At 44.0% G+C, this 21,135-nt stretch overlaps 1 protein-coding gene across 4 annotated transcripts in view; it reads right to left on the reverse strand.

Moving 5' to 3' along the window:
* MYO1E (myosin IE) overlaps window positions 1–21,135 on the reverse strand; it is a 139,122-nt gene that overhangs the window by 2,561 nt on the left and 115,426 nt on the right. For 3 of the 4 annotated variants that reach the window (XM_039491599.1, XM_039491597.1, XM_039491596.1), the window contains exons 23-27: window positions 19,807–19,953; window positions 17,409–17,566; window positions 15,955–16,047; window positions 11,599–11,803; window positions 6,162–6,197 (exon numbers count right to left, since the gene is read on the reverse strand). In XM_039491599.1, coding sequence (XP_039347533.1) covers window positions 6,162–6,197; window positions 11,599–11,803; window positions 15,955–16,047; window positions 17,409–17,566; window positions 19,807–19,953 — 639 coding nt within the window. The remainder of the gene's footprint in view (window positions 1–6,161; window positions 6,198–11,598; window positions 11,804–15,954; window positions 16,048–17,408; window positions 17,567–19,806; window positions 19,954–21,135) is intronic. The other variant, XM_039491598.1, reaches the window with a different exon arrangement.

Here is a 21,135-nt window from a genome sequence, read left to right on the forward strand (position 1 = left end):
ATTTGTGCTCAAATGTGAAACAGTGGGTGATGTGGTATGACCTTACCGGAGTGGCTACAAGCCCGCCAGATATCCAAGGCAAAGTGCAAGGGGAGGAGGAGAAGTGAGAGGAAAGGAAAGGCACAGGCAGGAAATTGTGGACAAGAGCATATATATTGTGTGGAGTGTCAGAACCACAAAAAGCCTCTGCAGTGCACTAATGCAAAGAGTGCACTGCTAGGTGAGGTGGCTGAGTTGTGCCAGGGCAGTGTCATGCCAGGCTTATATTGTGCAGCTCTTGTTTGCTTGAGAAGAGCTGCGTTTCTTAAGAGATCTATCAGTAGGGGTGTGGCCCTAAAATATGCTAGTAAGCGGTTGCGCTTTTAAACTTTGTAATGTGCTGTATGGGATGAAAGGTATGTGGGCACGTTAAAATCTTGAAGCTTTAACAATGGCCAGAAAGAGTTTTTCCTAATGTGTCTATCCGCTAAGGGGATCTGCTATTGGTCTGGAATGTTTGTATTTGCGCAGATTACTGTTTGCTCTGGACAGATGATGACAGGCCCTGGGCCTCAGGGCAGAACAGTCACTAGGCCCCCCCAGAAAGGGATGGCTGAGGTTTACGACACTACTTTTTATCCTATTGATAACACATTAGAACCCAATCTACGTAAGTTGTGGAGTTGCTTGATGTAGTTAACTTTTTTTTTCCAGTTACAGCACCAGTATTAAACAAATTGTGAGCCTAAATATAAGATGTAGAATTTGTTATTTTGAATTATATATTTAAATTAAATACATACATTATGGAATGAAATTGGAGAGAGTCCAGTGGAAGGCAATGAATATGATTAGAGGGCTGGGGCCCATGACTTATGAGGAGAGGCTGAAGGAACTGGGCTTATTTAGTCAGCCGAAGAGAAGAATGAGGGGGGATTTGATAGCAGCCTTCAACTACCTGTATGAAATCAATTCCTTATAGGATATGAAGGATCGCATCTAATACATATGCTGTGGAAGAGGAAGTTGAAATAAAACATACAACACAAATTTTCATTGCTAGTTAAAATATTGGACTTTATCTGATCTTGAGAGGAAAAGTCACTTGTATGCATGTGCTGAATGTGGGGCTTTGTATCTTTGGCCAAAGATCAATCTTAGTGATATACTGAACTGTGTGTGGGGGCGTGTGCAGCAGGACGCCTGTGCTGCTGGGCATGCTCCTCTGGCACGGCCAGGGCTTCCACATACCCACCCAGCTGCCTTCACCGCCACCGCTAGCACCCGACTCGTGCCTAGGAGCCCTGCGGCCTGCCTGGGTGATTTAAAAGGGCTTGGAGCTCCTGGCCGCTGCTGCCGCTACTTCAGCAGCGGCTGGGCCCTTTTAAATCACCCAGGCCCCTGGGCAATTGCCCCTTTTGTCCCCCCGTCGGTGGGCCTGGATGATGCCGTAGGAAGCATTTGGAGCAAATTACTAACAATCATTCACACTCTTGGGTTCACAGCTGCGAGTTCAGAGGAGGCTTCCCTGAGCTACGAGATTTTGGTTGCAGGCAGGGAGTTAGGAGGCCAGTAGGCCAGGTCTGTAGAATAAATGGATGTATACCTTAAATTGCCAGCAACAGCTCCTAAAAATTAAAGATGTGATAAAAGTGGAACTCCACCCCCTACCCAGCCCCCTGCCACCTGCCTTTGGTGGTTCAGATAAAATGAAACCTGATTTTGAACCCCCCCTACAAAGAGAGAAGAGAAAAAAAAAAAGCAAGCAACCTACCACTACCCACAAAATGCCATATGTTGGGTGAGGCTTTGAAAAACCGAATCCATACCACGCTGGCTTGTCCCTTGCCTGCTAGGAACAGAAACTGCATCTCTTCCTCAGGAATATATTATTTGTGATGAAGAACAACCCTCCACGAACCTATGCCAGTGACTAACTTAACTTGCTGTAAAGGAGCAGTCGGATTTCAAAAAAAGTTACTGAATATGACAATGTTCAGGAAGAGATCCCTGTAGCCTGACTCCTCTCTCTGTGGGCCTTTCCCTTGTACTTATTACTGTGAGATAAAGAGCTGAAATACCACTTATTGGTCAGCTTTTTCCTTATATGCAGTGGTGTTGTAGGTGTGTTGGTCCCGAGATATTAGAGAAACAAGGTGGGAAAGGTAATAATATCTTTTACTGGACCAACTTCTATTTGTGAGAGAAACACGCTTTCAAGCTTACACGGGGCTACTTCAGTCTGCAAGTTTTTTTTTCCCTTGGATTTTATATTTACTATCTCTCTGGTCAGCCAGTGAAAGGAGAGGATTCACAAGCTGCTCTCCCGTGGATGAACTCTTGCAGTTGCTATTAACATTAGTGAGGAGACACAATAAGTGTACTGAGGATTGAATTTGTTAGTCAAGGATAAAAATGAAAAAACAAACACTTGGGTGCTTTTATTTCTGTGGCGTTTTTTCATTTTACATGGACACCTGTACAGAATAAAGGTCTCCTGGGAGCTAACACTTAAATAAAATTGCACCAGAAGGACTTTCATTTTCCCCCTGAACTTTTGCTTTTACTTCTGAGACCAGGCAGGAAACCAGGCACGTTAACATTGGAAATGAAGGGTAGTTCTGTAGTTAGCCCGTGTGTATGTGTAATGTATATAAAGGTGTTCCGCTGTGGATGGAATATACGGTATGTGGCCCAATAATCAAAACAGAGGGACGCAATGAGCTCTGGATTCCAATGGGCAGGAGAACTGATGAAAGCACCGGCAGGGGACTGTTAGCTGCACCCGTTGGGAGACAGCTGCAGAAGTTTCAGAAGAACTCTCCTTGGTGGCAAAGCCAAGAGTCCATTACAATGGCAGGTAACAAAGAGTTTTTTCCATATTGCTAATGAGCTGTGCAGGCATTGCATCAACCCTGAATGGATCTGTGAGGCCTTCAGATTCTGCAAGCACTACACCGGCCCCACAAAAATCCCAAATGCCCCGGGACAGATGGCAACCTCACTTGAGGGACAGCAATAGCTATGTAGGCACCTGGTGGCTGGTATTCGGGTGTTACTTCTAGCTGTTCAGGCAATCACAGGGGTAGGACTGTGCTAATGAGAGAGAGTGAGGAGGTGGACACTTCTGATTGGCAAAAGAGAGAATAGGAATTCAGAGACTTGATGGCAAGAGAGAAACCACTTGGATCCAAATGCCTGAGAGAGGTTTTCCTTCCATAGCTGTAAATGCCAAGTAAAGTACTATCTGCTTTAACCCTCCAGAAAATTAACCTTATAATAGCCAGAAGATTAGTCGGTGCATAGCAGGAGATCCAAGTAGCCTATTGCAACTGAAGAATTAAACTTCAACATGACCATTCGTACCCAATTCCCTGGAATCACACAATGAGAACAGGTCTCAACACATGCTCCAGGAAAATAAGCAGGAAACACTGGATGATATAAAAGCCAAAGTGCTTTGGAAGCCTTTCCATAAAGTGACTGTTTCTGTTACAGGCAGCACGTTTTCTAGGCCAGCAATGCTTGCATTGCTGGGTTTGAAAGCTTTGGCTCCAAACTCAGGCAAATCTCCCTCTTCAGCCCTAAATACGCCTTTGTGTATGCATTTCTCAGGGAGCTCATGCAATTTCCAAGCAATGGAAGGGGTCTGAGGCAGGCCCCATTTCTACAAGGAGACAGCCCCGCTGGAAGGAATGATTGGGAAGACAACACTTCAAGGAAAGCCTCTGAGATTCCCCCTTCTTTACCTCCCTCTCATAGATTTTCCTGTGGGAGGAAGCAAGCAGCCCAATTCACGTTTCCAAATACAGGTAGGACACCAGCCACTTTGGATGCAATTCTGATTAGACATTTGGACAGTGTGTTTGACTTAATGAGTAGTTCTGAGAGATGAGTTGTAGGGACTGGAATATTTTCCTTCACTTTTCAAGAGAAACAAATCTGAGCTCTTTTCATTTTTACAAAAATAACAATAAACCAAGCCAATGAAAAAAGCATATTGTATGATTGATTGAGCCAATACTCCAGTTTTCATTAAAACAATTTTTACATCAAAAACAAGCTGTAAAAATATTAACCGGCAATATAGAGCTAACCATGTCATCCTAAGGATGCCACAGTATGTGAAAGGCTGGCCTGGAAACCAGCAGATGGGGCTGCTTGTCATCATATAAGACTTCTTCTTCTCTAGCATGGGGAACACACTGGATGGACTTTTCTAGTGACTTGCAACACAGATTATAACTAGATTGCACATTGACTGGTCCTGATCAGGGATTAAATTGTCAGACAATGGCAAGAATTCAACTCCATTGTTTGAGCAGGGCCTAATTGTATGTTGCAGCTCCAGGAGTTACAGCCCAAGGATTGTATGCAGCAGTCCTTTGCTGTGCCTGTACTGCAGAAACTACCCTCCACCCCCTGCATACCATTAGAACGTTCATGAACAGCATTGTAGGATGTGTACAGGCGAAAGGTGCAGAGCAGTATTCTTCCCTATGAGATTAGGTTATAAAATGTGATCTGGAAAGGTATACTGCTCAGTAAGTCATTGTGAGGTAGTTATGTTGTACTGGGGGTAGGTGTCGTAAAATTTGCTCTCCTGCTGATTGCTTGCTCAGAATATAGTACTTTTTATAAAGACTGAAACTAATCAAGTCTTCTCAGGTTGCCTCACTGCACTGGGAATCCCTTCTCTCTCTGAAGCCTCTGCTTTCTATAGACCACTGCATATTTCCTCTGGTTTTAAGCCCATCCAAACCCTTCATCAGGTTAAAAAGATATAAAAATCAAATTACTGGTTACTCAACTGAAGCTATCTTCATCTTCAGCAGTTTCCTCAGGTGACATTTGAGATCACACCCCACCAATTGGGCAAAATACTGGACTCCAGACTATTCTAAATCTTACAGAAATACTAGCACTAACTAGTTTTATCCAGCAGTCTTACTATCCCATTTTACACGCTTGTTTGTGCTGGAGCAACACTGTTCTGTTGGGTCCACCCAAAATGTTTAGAAATCACACAGTCCGTCATTTGGACTTTTGGTTTATTTCCATACCTTAAAACAACATTACCAGACCTTTGTGCCTGTGGATGTGCACCCATCCTCCCTTTATAACTACCAGATGATTATTGCAGTGCTGTTTACTCTCATTCTGCTCTGTTTCAGCTTGCCAAAATTATTACCAGCCCACCCCCAAAGAATCAAATCCTGCAGTCATGCCATGCTCTTGCAAAGACCTCCACTCGCTTCCTACTTCTGGAAAACTGTTTACACAAACCTCCAGAGCTCACTCTGGTGAAGCCTCTGCAATAATTACTGGACTTCTTAACCCCTTCAAGGTCTGAGCACACTTTACCCTCACCAACAGTACACTGCTTCTTCCAGGCATTCTCCCCTCCCCCTTCATGTGAAATTCCATATCAGCCCGCCTTTCACAAGAGACCAACAATAAGAGATATATGGCTGCTCCCTACATACTCTGGATGCAATTACCGCCGTATCTGCTTGTGGTTTTCCTACCCATGAGTCCACGCAGTTTTCAGAGCAAACTAGAAAAACATTTCATAAGTTGGAGATGATGGGTTTTTTAAAAAAAGTCTGCCCCCCCCCGCCCCAATTGGGAAGGCAAAGGGGATATTTCTGTGTTAGAAAAGTCAAATAATAAAAATAAAGCTTTGACATCAAATCTAAACATCCCTGGACTCTTGGGCAATACATATAAAGCAAATGGTCTATTTCATTCCATGCCCCGGCCTTAGGAATTCACTCCCTGGTGTGGCGAGACTGAATTCTTCATCCATCTACCTCAAGACTAAACCTATAATACTACTTTTCAATGCATGTAAAGCTCCACAAAATGGTTATATTCTGAGGGCTACCTTGTATCTGTTTACAAGTCAGCTTCACTAGATGAAAATGTCATTGACACAGTTACCCCAGGAGTATTACTATGAGGCTCACTCTAGCTTTGCTGTTAAATGGACACCTTTAATATTGATATAATATGGTAGCAACTAGAGACCGCAGTCATAGATGATCAGAGCTCTGTTGTGCTAGGCAATAGACAGACACATCCCAAAGAGATGGATGGACACTATGCTATATCGCACATGCATTTCATACATCTTAACTATTAACCAAATTTGAAAGATAAGTGTTTATTATTTAACTCACATTATCCCATTTGACGCAGCCTGTCCAGGACGAATACTACAGAGGAACAGATTTAACCAAGAATAAATTGACATGCAGTGGTGAGGATCCTTACACAAATTAACACAGGAAAACGTAAGGTGTTAGTGAATAAAGAATGCTGATGTTATTACTATGCATTCTGGAGTTTACTTGAGTTGACATGATGTCAAATTAAGGAGTAGTGTCTATCATTTGTTTCTTAGGTGTTGGTCATAAAACATCATGCAAAGCAAAAGAAAGCTCTAATGCTGTAGGAGAGAACTCAATACTAAAGGGTTTTTTGGGGGGGGCAGGGCAGGTAAGAACCCATTATGCAGAAAAGGTGCACAGAAGGGAAAATGTGTTGAACATTAGTGGAGCAGGAAGCTAGAATAGATGATCTCATCTAATCTACAGAGACCTATGAATACATATTCCATTTGCTTGTAGGTCCAGAAATCCCCTGCTTGGCACTGCAGAACAACAATCTCCAGTGCAGTGGAATTCAATTGAACTTCTCTTGGCATAGAAAGTGCATTGGCTCTATGTACATTTACAGTTTTTGATGCATCATGTAATAAAATTACCTCTCTCATATATGGTGAGGATTAATTATTTTGTAAACTGCCTGGACAAAGAAAAGAGCTATACAAAGTACTGTGCTAAGTATTACATAGGGCAAACAGAACTGCATTGAACCGACAAAGAGGGGTGGCTAGCCATCACCTAAAGACCATCTTAAATGGGAGGGACTAAAGCAGGTCACCTGGACATCCTCTGAAAACTTCCCTGTCCTGAGTGCCATGGCTGCTTATCTATAAGGCTGAAGTGTACCAGATGGGTGACTGAGCTGCTCCACCACGACATGGGTCAAATGAGGGGTGACTCTAAGGATATGTCTACACAGCAACTAGACTCTTGCGGCTGATCCATGGCAGCCAACTCAGGCTCGTGGGGCTCTGGCTGCAGGGTTGCTGTGTAGACTTCTGGTCTCAGACTGCATCATGAGCTCTGGGACCCTCCCACCTTGCCTGCCCTCTGAAGGCCACCTTGCAGTGGTGGGAGGAAGTGAGTTGCCCACCCATCCTCTGATGGGAGGTCCTGGAGAACAGGAGGGGTCAGGATAGAGGCTAGGCAAGAGTTCAACCCAATGCCTGTTTTTCCCAAGCCATCCCTAGTACAAACTATACATTTAGCAAAATGATTCCTTGTCGGGCTGAGACCTTGGATAACAAATTACAGCCCAGAGCATAATTGTTATGATTGAGTTTTAAATGTCTATAAATAGAGAGTAGCAATGGAAAGACTGAAGTGACCTTAAATATAGCAGTGTGACTACACCAGCACAGCTGTGATGGGCTGGGGTAAGAAGACTGCTACTAAAGCAGGCCCTTCCGATTTTCTTAGTTTGATAAATTCATACCCCTTTTAAGCAAAATACCTGGTGTGGCAGCATCTTTGTTTTTACTTTAACCTCTTGTTCTATCTTCAGGGGATGCTTGGGACCCAGCTGCTGGGGTCAGTGAGGGCTCAGACTCTGCAGTGTTTCAGTCAGGACAACTGTGCAGCAACTGGCTAATTGCTGCCAGCTGGCAACTTGCTGTGGTGGGCTGGGCTAAATGACCCACCTCACTTCAGAGGAAGACAAGAATCTATTGTCAGGGGAAAGAGACTCTGTTTGGGGGAGGAGAGTCTGGGAAGAAGGGGTGGGGTGTTGGCGGGATGGAAGGGAATGAATGTTGATGACAATGGTCCCTATTTAAGTGTAATTCACCCTGTCTACGCTTCCTGTACTAATAAAAACTTAAACTAACACAGCACCCATCATCCAAGGTACCTCAGAGTCAGTTAGTGACCTACAGCTACATAAAATGTTTGAAAAGCTGCTTTCAATGAGAAAGTCTCTTTCAATACAATCTGAGCTCAGGCTAACAGACCTGACTCATTGTTCCCTTACCAAAGTGATAGTCATTGAAGCAACAGACAGCTCCATTCCAAAACAGCAGCTGTCCTGCGCCCTGTCTATTTGTCCTCTACAAGAGCCAAGATACCCAACCTCTCCTGTTTGCCAGGTAGGAAGTGATCGTGTTGGGATTTCTGGAAAATGGTGGCCTAGATGATTCCGGCTGCTGTCATCCTAAACATGCTGTGCTCCTTTATAATAGCCTCCAGTGGAAACCTGAGCAAGCATTTGGCTAGAGTACAGCATGGAGCATTGTAGATTTCTTGCAAGTGCTGTAATTCACAGAAGACATATGCACGAGTGCTTGTTACAGGTACTGTCGAGATAGACTAAACCAGGTGTGGGCAAACTTTTTGGCCTGAGGGCCACACTGGGGTTCCAAAACTGTATGGAGGGACGGGTAGGGAAGGCCGTGCCTCACCAAACAGCCTGGCCCCTGCCCCCTATCCACTCCCTCCCACTTCCTGCCCCCTGACTGCCCCCCTCAGAACTCCCGCCCCATCTAACCCCCCCTACTCCCTGCCCCCTTACCATGCCACTCAGAGCACCAGGCCTGGCAGCCGCGCCACCCAGCAGGAGCCAGCATGCAGTCTAGAGCACTGGGACAGGCCAGTGGCTCTCACAGCCCTGCTGCTCAGAGCGCTGGTGGCATGGTGGGCTGAGGCTGCGGGGGAGAGGGAACAGCAGGGGCGGGCGCTAGCCTCCCAAGCCGGGGGCTCAAGGGCTGGGCAGGATGGTCCTGCAGGCTGGATGTGGCCCATGGGCTGTAGTTTGCTCACCTCTGGGCTAAACCATACTAAGTAATTGGAAAAAAAAATCACCAGTGTGTGAAGTGCAGCCTGCAGCCAGATGCATCCTGGGACTGCCCCTCATTTTTCATATGGAGATTAGACCCAATGAAACCAAGTCTCATAATGTGATGCTCCAGCTTGATCTGCGATAATCTCTAATATTGTCATTTCTGAGCCACACTTCTATTTATTAAAAAGAATAGAATGCCTACAAAATACTCCATTTTGTACAATTTGTGCTCCTGGAAAGTTGTCAGCATAGCCCTACACTGAGCAAAATTTGCATCCCTGCTCTTCCTCACCCGTTCTAAGGGAACACCATGTCTCACACGGGATCAAAATCAGCATGGAGACTTAAGAATAACAGTCAAAACACACCCTGGACAATGCCATTTTAAGCAGTGAAGTAACAACACAAACTAACAGTTCAGGAGGAACCCTCCAGACACTAGTGGGCTGTTGAGGAATACTCAAAAATTTATTTTAATAGGCTGCAGCTGACAGAGGGGAACCTTTATCAACTGCCACTGAGCACAATTATTAACACTTCCTGACAGCAGATTTGTTTTTTATTTGCACAAGTCATAACTGCTTTGGTATCTGAATGTACTCTGGGACATCTGGCTCTCAGTCACAGCTATCTCACTATAAGGAATTAGGGAGCTGTGTGCATGGAAATATGCAAAGTGATTATTCATGATCAGATTTGTTTTACAATAATTGAACAGGCAAGAGCCTTTGAATCTGAAAATCAGCAGGCACTAAAATTCCCACTAAAGCAAAGCTCCACTAATGTGCAAAAAAGCAGAGTAGAAAGCTCTCAGTTAGAGGCGAAATTGATTATTCACTGTAATGAATGACTAAGTATATTGTGTTTAAGTAATTATTAAATTGTGATTTTAGTGCTTGGGAAATGTGCTAAACTGTTATCCTGGAGACTGAATACTTCTGTTTATCCATATAACAGTGACAATATGGACAGGAGTTGTGCAAGCTTTCCCCACACTACAGCAATGAGGGGAAATCTAGGGTTGAGTGAGTCGTTCAGTCTCCATTGCCGCTTTACCCTTTGGTCACTCTGAACTTCTTCTTTGCCAGCTGTGGTGGTGGTGGTACTGGTGGTGGGAACACCTGTTCATTGGGAAATGCATGGACACCACAGGCCATCTGGCAATGAGTTTGGGCCAACAAGTTCATTGTGGTATAATCATTTGCAATTATTTAGAATAGCTTATTCATAATTGAAAACAAAAGAAATCTCTATTACTGATTTCAGCTGATAAACCTCAGCACCACTGTCAAGCAGGAGAAATTTTTTCCTAGTGCATGTAGTTGTCATAGTAACAGATTATAGGAAGATATTACTTTTTTTAAGCAAGTGATTCTGAGATATTTCTCTTATTGTTGACACCAAAACATGTAACCTGGACATCACTTCCTGTTACTGCTCTTTGGTAATCGAGTCATTTCCATCTCGAGTGTGAGCAAAGGTATTTGGTACCATCTCATCCATACAATGTACAGGTCATCAGTAATCTAGTAAATCCTTGAAGAAGTAATCGGCAATGTGTACATCACCAGTTTACACTTCTGAGTCAGTAACATGTTACTTTCCCAGAGTAACTGTAACAACCCTAATTGCATATTTTACTTGAGTATGATCATTATCTACTATATCTAGCTGGGTCCCTTCCTAAATGATTGTCTGATACAGTCAGTTTCAATCCAGCACTGAGAACTGCTTCATGTAGGAGATGGGGGCAGGACGTCACGGAGTTGGATATAGCCTCCCCAGTTCTCTGCCTTGTGCAGCTCTAGTCCCGGTGCTGGAATTGAGGCTATTCTAATCTACACCAGCTACCAAAGGTCACTAAGGGACTGTGTGCCAGCTGAGAATTGCTTGACGGCAGTGGTCCTCAACCATACTCCCTGCCCTTCCCGCTATGCCCCCTGTGAAAGGACTAGGAATGGCTGGGTGAGAGCACCCCCTACTGGGGGAATTCTCAGCTGTCCAGATATGGCCAGTATTCAGGCTCTTTACGTTGCACCTCCTGAGTGCAAGGGAGACAAATTGAGATGGAATTTATATGCCCCTAATTTCACCAATAAAATCAACTTCCTGCCATTGAATTATCCTACCATTCTTCCCCCACCAAAAAAAAAAAAAATCAATCCCATATGGAGTAATCGTGCCTCCAATGAAAATAAGATAGTATTAAGGAGAGAATACTGTCTCGTGGTTGGACAGGGGACTGGGAGTAAGAATTCCTGGGTTCTGACAGTTGTTGGGAGACAGAGGCAGAGTGAGCTATGCTCACTGTTTACCCATCCATAAAATGGGTATGAAAATCCCTCTCATAGAGGGGAGAGGTGGCTTAATTAAAGTCTGTAAAATGCTTTGAGAGTCTTTAGTAGGTACTGTGCAAGTACATGATCTTAGCATTGGGGATACTGGAACTGGTTCACATTGACTCCACGGTGAGTGGATTATAGGCCTGAGCACGTGATTCTTCTGCATGCGGAAATGCTATGGAAGTCAATGGGACTCCTGAGCGCAGCTTAATGCCATGATTTGGCCATGCAAACAATATAATTTCACCAGTGACGCATAATTTAAGCCCAGAAATCTCTTTATAAAGATCAGCTCTTCTTCCTTTGAAAGAGTCTCCACATAAAAGCTTACCCAGCAGCCCCTTGGTCAGGCACCCTGAGGAAGTCCAGACTTTCTGGTTGGTGTGAAACCTTGTCTGATCCTGCTGAGAGTTGCTGTGGTAAAGGTGGGCGCACCATAGTAGTTCGCAGGTTTTTCTGACCGGCTCGCTGATTTGCTGGGGTGTGGGGATGTGGCACAAATTGAGGGCTTTTTATCACTCCATTTTGATGGTGACCTAGAAGTATAAACAAGCATGAACCCATGCAGTACAATGGTGGGGATAACAAGCTTTCAAAAAGGTGGCCTCCTTTCTGCAGTGTTCAGCTTTGTCTACAGTTCAATTGTCAATTGTCACTTGGACTCAACTTCCAAGGAATTTGAAAATTCAAAGCAAAATTCAGCTGAGATCCCCAACTTTTCTCTGTACATAAGCCGGGGTTACTGAAAATTCATCCCAGATTCATGACTTCATGACCCTTGTTTAAGTTTCAGGTATGTGATGAAACTCTAAATGATCACTGGGATTTGCACAGTTCTTGGTTTAGCAAAACCATACATTTTTTTATCTTGGCTGCTTAGCCCTTGTGTTTTAAAACCTCCGCATGGGGGTTTAGCCACCTGTGGCTTGCCATTAAAGGCAATGGACTTCCAATGACTTCAGTGGACTTTGGGTCAGGTCCTTGAACTTCCTAAAGTTAAAGGGAGTCAGATGGGGAAAAACCCATAGCGCTCTCTGAACACTGACCTTATTACACCTTACAAAGGTTTTTATTTAAAATAATGTTGATATAAATGTTTGCCTGTTTAACAGAAGCACTAAATGAATAGAAAAGGTGTATTCAGATGCTTTCTGGCTCTCTCGTAGATCAAATAGTGGCTCCTATTTTGAATTTTGCATGTGATAATATGGCTAATGATAAACTTAATTTGACAGAGTTTACTCATGATTACAAGGGACTTTTGGAAATTGGTTACTGCATATGTGTGTAACCTCTCTCAATATTTAACCAGTCACTCACATTTCACTGATGTTGCACTGTACAGCATGAGGCATAAAGTTAAAGGCAGTGCTTTGTCTTATACATATTAGAGACTGTGTTCACCTGCACAGTGCACTGCAGCAGGTGTGCTGCCTTTAACTGTCCTTGAACCACGGTGCAGCACTTCACACGCCCTTCCAGAAACCTGGCCTCTAAAACACACTTTAAAAAAAGCACCTACCAACCTCTGAGCTCATTGCAGAAGTTATTTTCCTGTAACTGGAGGTTCTTCGAGATGTGTGGTCCCTATCTGGATTCCAAATGTGGGTGCATATGGTATGCATGTGCACCCATGTTTGCAATCCATATACGGACCATTACTCGAAGAATCAGAGCTTATGAGCTCAATCCTGCATTCCTTCCATGCCCCAAACTCCCACTAAATTCAATCAAAGCAGGATTGGGCACAATACATGCACCACCATCCAGTGACCCTCTCCACGCCCCGCCTGCAGTTAAAAGCAGTGGCCAGCTGGACAACTAGCAGCTTACAGCAGATCTAGGACACACTGGCCTACCATTGACATTGCATGACCTTCAGTTCCTGATAGTTCCTCTGATACTATGGCAGCAGTTTAAGTCCCACCCTTTATTCAGGATCCTATATTATAAAAAATAAATGCTAGCACCAACGTGTGTCAATCTAGATTATTAGACAAAATCTAGTTTTATTTGATCTTTTATGGACATCTCTAGTAAGGTTTATTTTAAAGTAAATGCGTACACAGTAGTGTGTGCATCTGTAGTCCCATTATGATTTTAAAATGGTCATGAATACATTGGAATCTCTCTTATGTGGCCACTCAAGAGGCTGACAAACACAGTCTGCTTTCCCCCACTGTGGGGCAAGAGGGAAGTAGAATTGTACTTTGTGGCTGGGATTTTCATCAGAGCCTAAGGATTTAGGTCCCCAAATCACATGGTGCCTAACTTCCTTTGACAATCCCAGCCAGTCTGTTTGGAATACTCTGGGATGTTCTCTTAAGACAGTAGGTTGCCTAATAAGGGTGGTTTCTTGCACAGGTGGATTAATAAGGAACACACTGCATGAGCAGCAGACAGCTTTCGTATGTTAAATGGCTATTAAAAAAAATCTTTTTTTTTTTTTAAACAAAAAATCTTGAAGTGACCCAGTACAGATCTGGAGGGATGTCAGAGGGCAGCTAGCTCTCTGTAGGGGTCAGGGGCTCAGCCTGCCTCTGAGAGGCTCCACAAGGGGGAATGAGGCAACTCAGGTTCACCTGGGACTAATTAACTCACTGAGTAACTAGGAAGCAGTTAATGAGGCAGAGAAGCACCTGGGCATTATAAAAGGGAAGGTATTGGTGAGGTGGAAGGGGTAGAAAACTAGAACAGAGGTTCCTAGAGTATAGGAAGAGCAGTCTCCTACAGAGAAGGCATCTGGGGGCACTTGATGAGGGGGAACCCAGGGAGAATGCTCCTAGGTGGGAGAGTTTTCAGCAGGAAATCATAAGCTGTCCTGAAGAACAGTCCTTCTGGTTCAGCCTCCATGGGAGGACCTTGACCCAAGAGGAGGGACTATTCCCCAGCTATTGCCAAGAAGAACCCTGACTCCAGAAGAGGGTTCTGGGTCATAAAGGCCTTGCTGCTGGTAAGGAGCTTGGATGTAACCGGAGTTGATGAATTAAGGTTGACTCAGCCCATCTTCTCTACAGATGTAGAGCGGGAGGTCTTTCCATGTAATGTTCTGCCTTTGGGGTTGAATAAACTAGATCCCAGCATGTTCACTGTGCTAGTCAGTAGTGTGCAGAGTTAAACCTAGATGGATGTCAGTAGGGTCTCTTATTTTCACCTGTACCCTTACTCTAAGTTAATCTTATTTGTTATAAACTTGCAGGACAGAACAATATTTTGTTCACCTAATGCTTCCCAAGATTTCTTTGCAAAATGCTCTCTTTAAATGAGAAGTAACCACTTAGTATTTCAGAAGAAAAGGATAATGTTAATAGTAACCTTCATGTCTAAAGCTGAGACAGATCACTACATTAAACATAATTCTAAAGGGGTGATGTTCAAGATACAAACTTATGTGGACTTATTAAAAACCTCCTTCAGGGAAACCGGTAAAGATGCAATGGTGGGCTGCCAGTGCTGTCCCCTGGGTGAGGTCCCCCATTACACCCATAACTGCTATTGAACTGTGGATGCTTCAGAGCATAAGGGCCACTACAAGATCTGAACTCAATGTGGCTGTCCTTTGCATTCCTGATTCTTAAACACTGACAAGAGAGTCTGCAAATATTTTTAAAAACAAACAAGCTGCTGCTGGGTTGATGTTTCATGTAACCCTGAACAAATATTTACTGCCTAATTACAAACATTCAGAATTAATGTTTTGCAAAAGAAATGTTGATCCAACCTTAACTACCGCAGTGCAAGCATCCTATTGCTTAATTGCTGTAAACAGGCTTGGCATCTTGGAAATCCATTCCATGCAATCCTTTGTCTGAGACTCACACTGAACTTTTCTTGCCTGAGTCAGTACTGTATGGTTTAGACTTTTTTTATTATTCAATCTGGCAAAGAGTGTCAGCTTTAGACATGAAGTTTTCTCCTAGCATTGTGCTTCTTTTTTAAAATAAGTGGCTGCTCCTTATTGAAAAAGTACATCTTGGGATGTGTTAAGTAAATAAAATAGTGTTCTTTCCTGTAAACTCACACTCTAAATTCTTATTTAAGGGCAAAAATGAAAATAACAGACACAGCTTAGTGATATCAATCTAGGATTCAACTCTGCACGTCTACTTACTAGCACAGCTACCATGCAGGGAACTAGTTTATTCAACCCCAAGGGGAGAACATCTTGTGGAGAGACTGTCTCTTCTGCACCACGTACTGGCACAGCTCATATGCAACAGCTTTTGTATATGCTGATGCATAACAGCAAGGGAATGAGGCACAAGTCCAGTTCCATTATGTGTGGTAGTGAGAGCGCAGTGACAAGACTCAGTATTGTCTAGCCCTGTGCTGTGTGTATATACTGTGTCCTAAAGTGGAAGATGCATAGAAGCAACTGCACATTCAGTGTTTTGTAGCAAGAGGCTATATATGCTGGCATCCATGATAACGGACATGAGACATCTCCAGCTGAACACTAGTCTCAGAGTAAGTGCCAGTGGATTTGAAGGACTGGTTTGATATAATGCCTATCATACTGAGGAGCCTAATTAAACATGCACATTTCAGTTATGGTGATTTCAAAAATACTTTTGGAACTGAAGGAGAAACCCCCTGCAAAGCGTTCTGGAGAATGATGCCCAGCTATGGCCTGAAAGAAAGAAATTGAGTCTAGAATGCTGCCTTAGCCAAAGCAAAGATAACTTACCTGGGGGAGGTGGAGCAGCCCTCATGGGGTAATTCTGACTTTGAGTCCTATGGGAATACCCTTGGCTTTGGGTAATGTTCCGTCTCGTGGGGCCTAAAATAAACATGTTAAGCTCTGTCAGATTGCCATCCTCTGTGTAGCATTCAGTAAACAAGTCCTTATGCTGAATGTCAGCTCCTCATTCTTGATCAGAGGGAGCCATTTGAAATTCAGGTTTTGGCCAAGCTGTGCTTAGCATAGCACCTGAAGGGCTGGGGGATCAAAGGTAACTTAATGCCATTTTAACAAACTCACCCAGACCTGGGGCCAGCTGTGGTCCAGGTGAGCTTTAATCATAAAGCTGGTCTAAGTGACACCCAACTGCCATTAGCCCCAAGGAATGTTCCAAAAGCCAAGGAGAGTTGGCATAATGGTACTTCAAACACACCTTTTTGTCTAGTAATTTCTTTATAAGTCCACTATGGCAAGGGTTACTGCAGCTCTGTGCCACTAGAAGATTTCCCCATGTCAGAATCCTTCACCAGCTGGCTTTATGGCTCCTTTGCACCACTGGAGTGGCACAAGCTGGTCATATTGTGGCTGAGAGCTCACCTTCTGGTTTTGAATTAAAGGGCTGTAGAGAAAATTGTGTGTGTGTGTTAAGGGAGCATGAGAGGTACAGGGCTGTACTCCATAGCTGTAAAAACAAAGGAACAAAGCGGGCGAAATATGGTTTGAAAATAACTCATGATGTGCACAAGACTTAAGCTCCTGTTTGAGAGGCTGTAACATTTGACAACAGGTTATTACAAGGTCTTTTACATCTGTGGCTCTCTCTTACCCCAATGGTAGGACTCCAAAGAAGCAGGGAGCAATGCAAATGGGGCTTCCCCCTGCTGTCTTCAGAACCCCCTTACAGGAGGTAGGAAGGCTTCACAGCACAGAGGTGCTCTGAGGCAAAGCTAATGCATCCTCAGGTACTATTACATTTGGAGCTGACTCCTTGCTGTTGTATCACTCCATAATTTGGTATTGGCACCTTTTTCTCTTAGCCCAGCCTGCCTCCCTCCTCACACATGGATTCGCAAACCAGAAAAGGGTTCTCTGTGGATTTTGTGGAAGAGGGTGCCCTTTGTGGATGGGATGAATGTCTGATCTGCCACTTGTGTTCTGTCCCATGCTACAAGACCAGATGTCTTATGTCCCAGGGCCATGAGTTTTAGAGGCTTCCACCAGCAGTCAGTGTGCACTGCTGAATTAACAGTGAATCCAACAAAGGCTGTACAAGGAGAGGCAAGTATGTTGCAGTGTTACAGTCTGCAATCTACTCTTCCCGTGAATGCTATAGAGAAACAATGAAGAACATAGGGTAGGTGGTGGATAGGGAAGAGACCGAGAAATAAAAGTAAAACGAACAGACAAAATCAAGACTCTGATCCATTCAGAAGGACAGTCAAAGGGAAATTCATACTTACGGGAATTCTTTGGTAGTCCTGGTCCAATGCTGACCTGCAGCACCTTGTTACTTGGCTTGAGAATAGCTAAATCTCCTTGGCCTTGCATAAATTGCACTTGGCGAGAACCACCAGCACTCCATGGTCCCCAATTCTCCTTTTTCAGCTTCACTTCAAGTCTAATGCAAGCACACACACACACAGAGACAAAAAGAGAAGCATTCACATATAAAGACCAGGGAACATCACTAACCAACAGATAGCTTTAAAATGGGAAAAAATAAACAGAACCTCGCTGATAGCTATAGCTGAGAAACTATATCTTGAGTATTTTAAACTGAACAAAACATGGTTTCATGCCTTTTTGTGTACTACATGACATCATTAACTGTTCTTGGGAAACCTACACAAACAAGGTATAAGATGCTCTCAATGGAGTTTTGAGGACAAATGTTCAAAGGTTTGAACAACAGATGCATATATTATCTAAAACGTCACCGAGTGTACCTGCAGAATCCTGCACAGGTGCATGCTAGTGGGTGTCACATGGCATACACTTATGGGTATTTGGGTATTACCTGACATATGCATGCAAATACATTTTGTTGTGGGAGCAATGGGAATATGTACATTTTTGCAAGTGTACTTTATGTCCTTCTTTGAAGATACAGGCCTCTATCAAAATTCAAACAGTCTCGTTCACAGCTTGTATCTGCAAATGCATGTTACCTTCAATGTACTGTAGCTAGAGATGGGCTCAGGCAGCCATGATGTCCAAAACCTCAGTTGTTACGCATTGCTTTTTACAATGGCAAAACCAAAACCACCTCCGTTATTGGCTTTTGATTCCCGGTCTATACGACTATATGGAACCTTTTACACGTTTTTCCTACTCACCCATGTCATTATCAAGCTAAAATGATATTCTCCCCTAAATAATTCTTACACTGCTTTGACTGGAATAAAACAGACATGCAAACTCCAGGTTCAATGTCATTAATTTGTTTACTTCATGGGAGTATTAGCAAGAATGCAATTTTATTGATATGGTTTCCAGAATGCCCTTAAAGCAAAAACCAGCCCCAATATGCAAACAAAATCCTACAAATCCAAGTTCTCTAACATCTGGAGTTTTCTTTGGATAAGCATCTAGAAGTTCAGATACTTATCCAAGCTACCCCCACTGATCCCTGCAGGCCTCTGTCCCCACAAAATATAAACTCCTACCCTACATGAGAGACCCCTTTTCAGCCAACCACCCATCACTCTAGCCTTATCTTCCCATTATGCATCTAAGCAGGTACATCACATGCATCAGTGTAGTACTTCAGCATCTCTAGGGTAAGGCCAAGGAGTACATAATGGGACTGAAGAGAATTCTCCCTTCTTAGGGCATGACACACCAGCACAGCCACTCTGCAGCTGCTACTGCCTTGTCCTCCTCTAAGAGAGGAAGGGTTTGGACTGTGAATCCACGTGGCTGTTCACTGACTGGCCTTGCCCTCATTGCAGTTGGGAGAATTGTTGTGTAGGCAGCACACTGATGGTGAAGAATTTCCCTTGTGTGGCCTCTCTATCAGGGCCGCCCAGAAGGGGGGGCAAGTGGGGCAATTTACCCCGGGCCCAGCAGGGGCCCCCATGGGAGTTTTTCGGGACCCCTGGAGCAGAGTCCTTCACTCGCTCCGGGGGCCGTGGAAAACTCTCGTGGGGCCTGGGCCCCCGGAGCTTCTTCGCTCCCGGTCTTCGCTGGCGGGGGGTCCTTCCTCTCTGGGATAGAAGGACCCCCCCCGCCGCCGAATTACAGCCGAAGCGGGACCCGCCGCTGGAGTGCAGCCAGGTCTTCGGCGGTAATTCGGTGGGGGCGGGGGTGTCCTTCCGTTCTGGGACCCGCCACCGAAGTATCCCGAAGACCCGCGGTGGGGGCTGCACTTCGGCGGCGGGTCCCGCTTCGGCGGTAATTCGGCGGAGGGGTGTCCCTGCCATGGGTCTTTGGGGCACTTTGGCGGCGGGTCCCGGAACGGAAGGACCGACTTACCGCTGAAGCGGGGCCCCCCACTGCCGAAGACCCCGGGCCCCCGGAATCCTCTGGGTGGCCCTGCTCTCTATAACCTGATGCCCCATTCAGCACAGCAAGGGAAGTTTTGCTACATTAAGGTCCCACTGCGTACAGAGAATGAGAAGTGGGGAGTGGCTAGGATTTGACCCTAAGGTATTACACAGGCTATGCAAGAAAGTCTTCTAGCTTTCTAAGCACATGCGTATGCAGGCATTCACACTGCACACATCTCCCTGGTTCTGTAACAGAGGATGGAATATAAACATGAGAATCCAATACTTACACTAACCTGGGTTTTGCATCTTTACCCTAGCAGCAAGAAGAAACATCTGTTTAATATTTTTTTAGAAAACCATTACTCACGTATTGCTAAATTTCAGAGGTAGTTTTCTTTGTGTTTTCTCCTCATATCGCTTAGATAAAAGGCTTAAAAATTCCGTTTTGAAGACCGATTCAAGCAAACTATCATATTCCTGCTCATGTAGAATGAAAATGTCATCCTGCATTGTGCTGTAAAGAAATCAGACCATGCATCATTCAGCCTTGAATCCAAAGTGCAAAAATAGCTCTGCATTTTAATAGCATTTGAAAGCAATCATGGTGATTTTTTAAAAATCTAATGAAGAATTAATAGCTGAGTTTTGCTTTTAGATAATGGTTCTTTGTTTCCACTGCTGGTAATGGAATCCCCAAAACAATCTTCTTGTGTGATAGCTGAATACAAATTAGTCATTTTAAGTTAATTATTGTTATTATAAAATGGGAACATGTGCTACAATTAAAAGCTCATATCCTTAACAACAGCAAAGCTAGTCATTAAGCCTGGATTTGTAGAATGTTGTGTAAAGTTAATTAGAGAAGCTGAAAAAGAAATACTTCTTAAAATCAGACTGAAACTCAAACCGATGATAAGCTCCCAGTGCTGCATCATCTTTAACTTGCACTCCCTGAACTTAGACAGTGAAGCAAACATAGACCCTGGATAAGTCATCAAGCCAGGTTTACCTTTGCTTCAGACTTAATGTTTTAATAGTTCTTGTTTATATATAATTATCTTTCCTCTCATAGAGGCTATGTGGTCCAGGACAGTAAGCATGGTTCAATGAGCCATGTCATTTAGTCACTGTGTCTGCTCCTCTGTGCCTCAGTTTCCTTTCTGTAAAAGGGGGCATCAATGCTTACCTCGCAGTTCAATGGCAGGTAGGTGCCTATATACCTCTGAAGATCGAAGCCCGAGTTACTATGGGTACAGCACTTTGACGACGTAAAGTGTTAAGCATAATTATTATATTACTGACTTCGATTGACATGGCTAATTTATACCAGCTCATAAACTGGCCCCCTGTCTCTTTCTCCCCTTTTTGTGAAGAAACGGGCTTATCAGATATTGCAATAATGATTCATTTTAAAAAGCTGTACCCTAAGAGGTTGGCTGCCATTTTGCAGGGGTGCTTTCTGCAGAGTGACTGAAGCCACAGCTTCTCTGATATTCCACCAGTCTTAGGTCTTCTTGTCAGAATGTTCTCTCATGGCTTCTCTAGTGGGTGGTGGTTTTAGTAGTGATGTGCTAATATCCCAGTCCTACAGCTAGGAACTGAAGCATTTTAAAGGAAGGCTGTGGGAGGATTCCAGAACACTTTTTTGAAGGGATGAAGTCTGTGTCTCTCTCACTTGCGCATACTTTTTCACCAA

Source organism: Mauremys reevesii, linkage group 10 (genome assembly GCF_016161935.1).
Source record: "Mauremys reevesii isolate NIE-2019 linkage group 10, ASM1616193v1, whole genome shotgun sequence".
NCBI lineage: Eukaryota > Metazoa > Chordata > Testudines > Geoemydidae > Mauremys > Mauremys reevesii.